Below are 3050 nucleotides of genomic sequence, written 5' to 3' on the forward strand. Positions count from 1 at the left end.
AATCTCTTAGGTAAAGCAAACTAAAAGCATTGAAGAGTTGGTTCAGGTATTTCATCATACACCTTGTGGGCAGGAAATGCCTAGAGATCTATTTTAGTATGATCAAGAGTAAAATAGCATTGAGAACCCTCAACAAGCATGTAAACAAGGAAATCTAACACTAAATACCCTAGATCTTCTCTAATCACCCTTAATCACCCTAGCCCATGAATCCAAGATTAGTCTACTCACTAATAGACATGAATAACCCCAAAACCATGGATGATTCAAGGTTAAACATGATTAGAGAGCAAGATAATCATACAAACACAAAGAATATAGATGGAAAATGATTCAAAATCCAAATTTTCTTTAAAGAGGTGTGTTCTTATAGAGAAAAGAAGATGAGTCTCAACTTGGGGATTACAAGAGTATTTATATGGTCTTTGGAAAACCTAATGGTTTCCATAGAAAAGTCTAAAATGCCCTTTAAAAATGTTGATTTTCGGCCAAGGTAAAGACGCGACCCGGGTAGGTATCATGGCCGACAACCCGCGTCGGCCAACCTGCGTCAGCCCATCATCCAGCTTCTGGTAAGGCCGCCCGGGTAAGCTAACCTGCGGTACACTACCCGCGGTACATCCCCTCGTCCAGCTTTTGGTCCATGCGCCCGGGTTGTCGAATCTGCGTCGACCAACCCGCGTCAGGGTTGATATGCCTCTAGTAAATCGATCATAACTCCTCCAATACAGCTCCAAATGACTTGAAACCACTTTCATTAGAAAGCTAACTCAATTTCCCATGTCTTCCCAAAATATGGGCTTCAAAATATATCTTTAAGATCTCCATCCATGTTCATCTTTCACCATTTTGCACCATAAATGTCTCTAAACACCTCCAAAAATTCTATAGCACACTCCAGCCCCTAATAAAGACTCATGTATGCAAAATGCAACCTAAAAATAACCAAATCCTAATCTATGTGATCAAAATGTACAAGAATGAATGACTAAAATCATGCAAATTCATAAGATATCAGTTATAAATAATTTAGTATTAAATTAATGAATTTTGTTCTCAGTAACTTGTAAGCAATATAGTTTATGTATACTACTCTCTTAAAAATTGGATGTTTAAGACTAGTATTTCATCCGTCTGTCTCAATAACCGGCTGAGGCACGGCTTTTGATATAGCTCAAAATCTGCGTTAAGCAGACAGTCACTTTGTATTCACTGTTAAGTAAGCCTCACAACTAGGTTAAAGAATGAATGAAATGGAGGTTGGATTTGGTCCCATTCTTTTCCCTAACTAACTTCATAAAACAAACTTTGCCATTTTTATGCTGTTTGAGTGTTCACCAACATGATATTAGGCCTCAAACTTTTTTCAAAAGCAATTCTGTGTTTGTGTTTACATGACCAATAAGCCCGATATTGAGGGGATCACAACATTAATTATCATGTTTTCAGATCTAGCAAACTCGTTTAGATCTAATTCGAAAAGCTTCATTAAATGTAAATGAGAGTGTGAATACAAGTACTGAAATAGTAGATCAAAAGGAAAGATAGACCGAGTCTAATAACATTAAACCAATATATGTATTCTATGTATTACATGTAACAAACTTAGGATTTTTATTGATATATAAAACTGCACATAACGGTTAAGTAGCAATAAAAAGAGTATACTCGTAAAAAACATACTTTGAAAAGCAAAGATTAAAAGGAAAAACAAAGCTTGTTTTAAGCAGCTCTGGCAAGAACGTGAAGACTTTGGGGAACATCAGAAGGATCAATGAAGAAACTTCTCCTTCGCAAAACCCTCTTTGGTACAATCACAGTCAACACACCGTCTTCATAATTAGCTGATATTCCGATCATATCTATCGATTCCGGTAACCGGAATTTCCTCTTTAAACTTCTAACCTGCGATATCTCTGTCGTTTTCGTTCGTATGATTAAGTATATTGAATCTTCGATCTCCACTTTTATATCTTCCTTCCTCAAACCTAATTAAGAAAAAGAAAAACACAACACATGTGCAAAAATGATAAATATGCAAAGTTTGTAATGAATATACTGTAGGTTGTTATTACCAGGAAGATCAACAGAGAAAGTGTGAGAATCTGGAGACTGAGACCAACGGATACGATTCTCTTGAGGAGTTTGGTTGTCACTTAGAGACTGAGAAGATTGAACACATTCCCATGGTGTCGGTTGAATTGTCTGAGAGTCCATTTACTTTTCTTGTGAATTGGTTAGTTTTGAATTTTGGTTCCTATTTATACTAAATAGATGCCACCACTTGAACTAGTTGAGCAACTTGTTGTCTGCCTTGAAAAGTCGATCATAAAGGAAAATTAAATAAAAACACTGAAAAAACGATATTATTAGGAAGAGAGAAAAGCAATAGTTTGTCGACTGAAGTGAAGTGTGATTTTTTTAATATATATTTTTGGAAAATAAATACTTGCTAAAATGCTTGTAGCCTTGTACTATGAAGTTTTGATAAGGCGCATTTGATTGGATAATAAAAGTATTAGAGTCACTGACCACTAACTAATAACATGGTTTTTTAAAAATAATTATTTTAGTTTCTTTCTAGTATTATTTTAGTGGTTAGTATTACTTGTCAATAATAATTAAAAATTTGTTTTGCATTCAAATATTTTTAGCCACTCACTTGGTTCAACCTCGCAAGTTGCAGATAGACTAGATATTTTATATATTTATTAAACTCAAAATTTCAAAGACGGGAGGGAACAGAAGAAAGAAACTGCAGGACCCATCTCAGTGTTAATCTTACTCAAGTACCTCAATTTAACTGATTAATTTACACGTGTTAAGAAATAACTTATAATTTATAGTATCGAGAAATTTAAATAAGAGTAGAATTTGATACCCGTAGGAAGCAAATAACACTAGTATAAGGGAGAGAGTTTATTATAAGGAAGAAGAAAAAGATGTAATGGTTCTTTGATTATAAACTCTTGTTCTTGTTTATGGTGTACAAAAGAGTGAGATGAGTGATGGTATTTATAGTGAACAACAATACATAAAATAACAAAGAT

At 34.4% G+C, this 3050-nt stretch overlaps 1 protein-coding gene across 1 annotated transcript; it reads right to left on the minus strand.

The window, feature by feature from the left end:
- Positions 1 to 1595: 1595 nt before the first annotated feature.
- Positions 1596 to 2256, minus strand: LOC106333539 (15.4 kDa class V heat shock protein-like). Its single transcript, XM_013771974.1, has 2 exons — positions 2076 to 2256; positions 1596 to 1988 (listed from the first exon to the last, which is right to left on the minus strand). Exons 1-2 carry the CDS (start codon positions 2215 to 2217, stop codon positions 1723 to 1725), a joined length of 408 nt encoding a protein of 135 aa, XP_013627428.1. The 5' UTR covers positions 2218 to 2256; the 3' UTR covers positions 1596 to 1722.
- Positions 2257 to 3050: the final 794 nt, after the last annotated feature.

The sequence above is a fragment of the Brassica oleracea genome, chromosome C3 (assembly GCF_000695525.1).
Source record: "Brassica oleracea var. oleracea cultivar TO1000 chromosome C3, BOL, whole genome shotgun sequence".
NCBI classification, from domain to species: Eukaryota; Viridiplantae; Streptophyta; class Magnoliopsida; order Brassicales; family Brassicaceae; genus Brassica; species Brassica oleracea.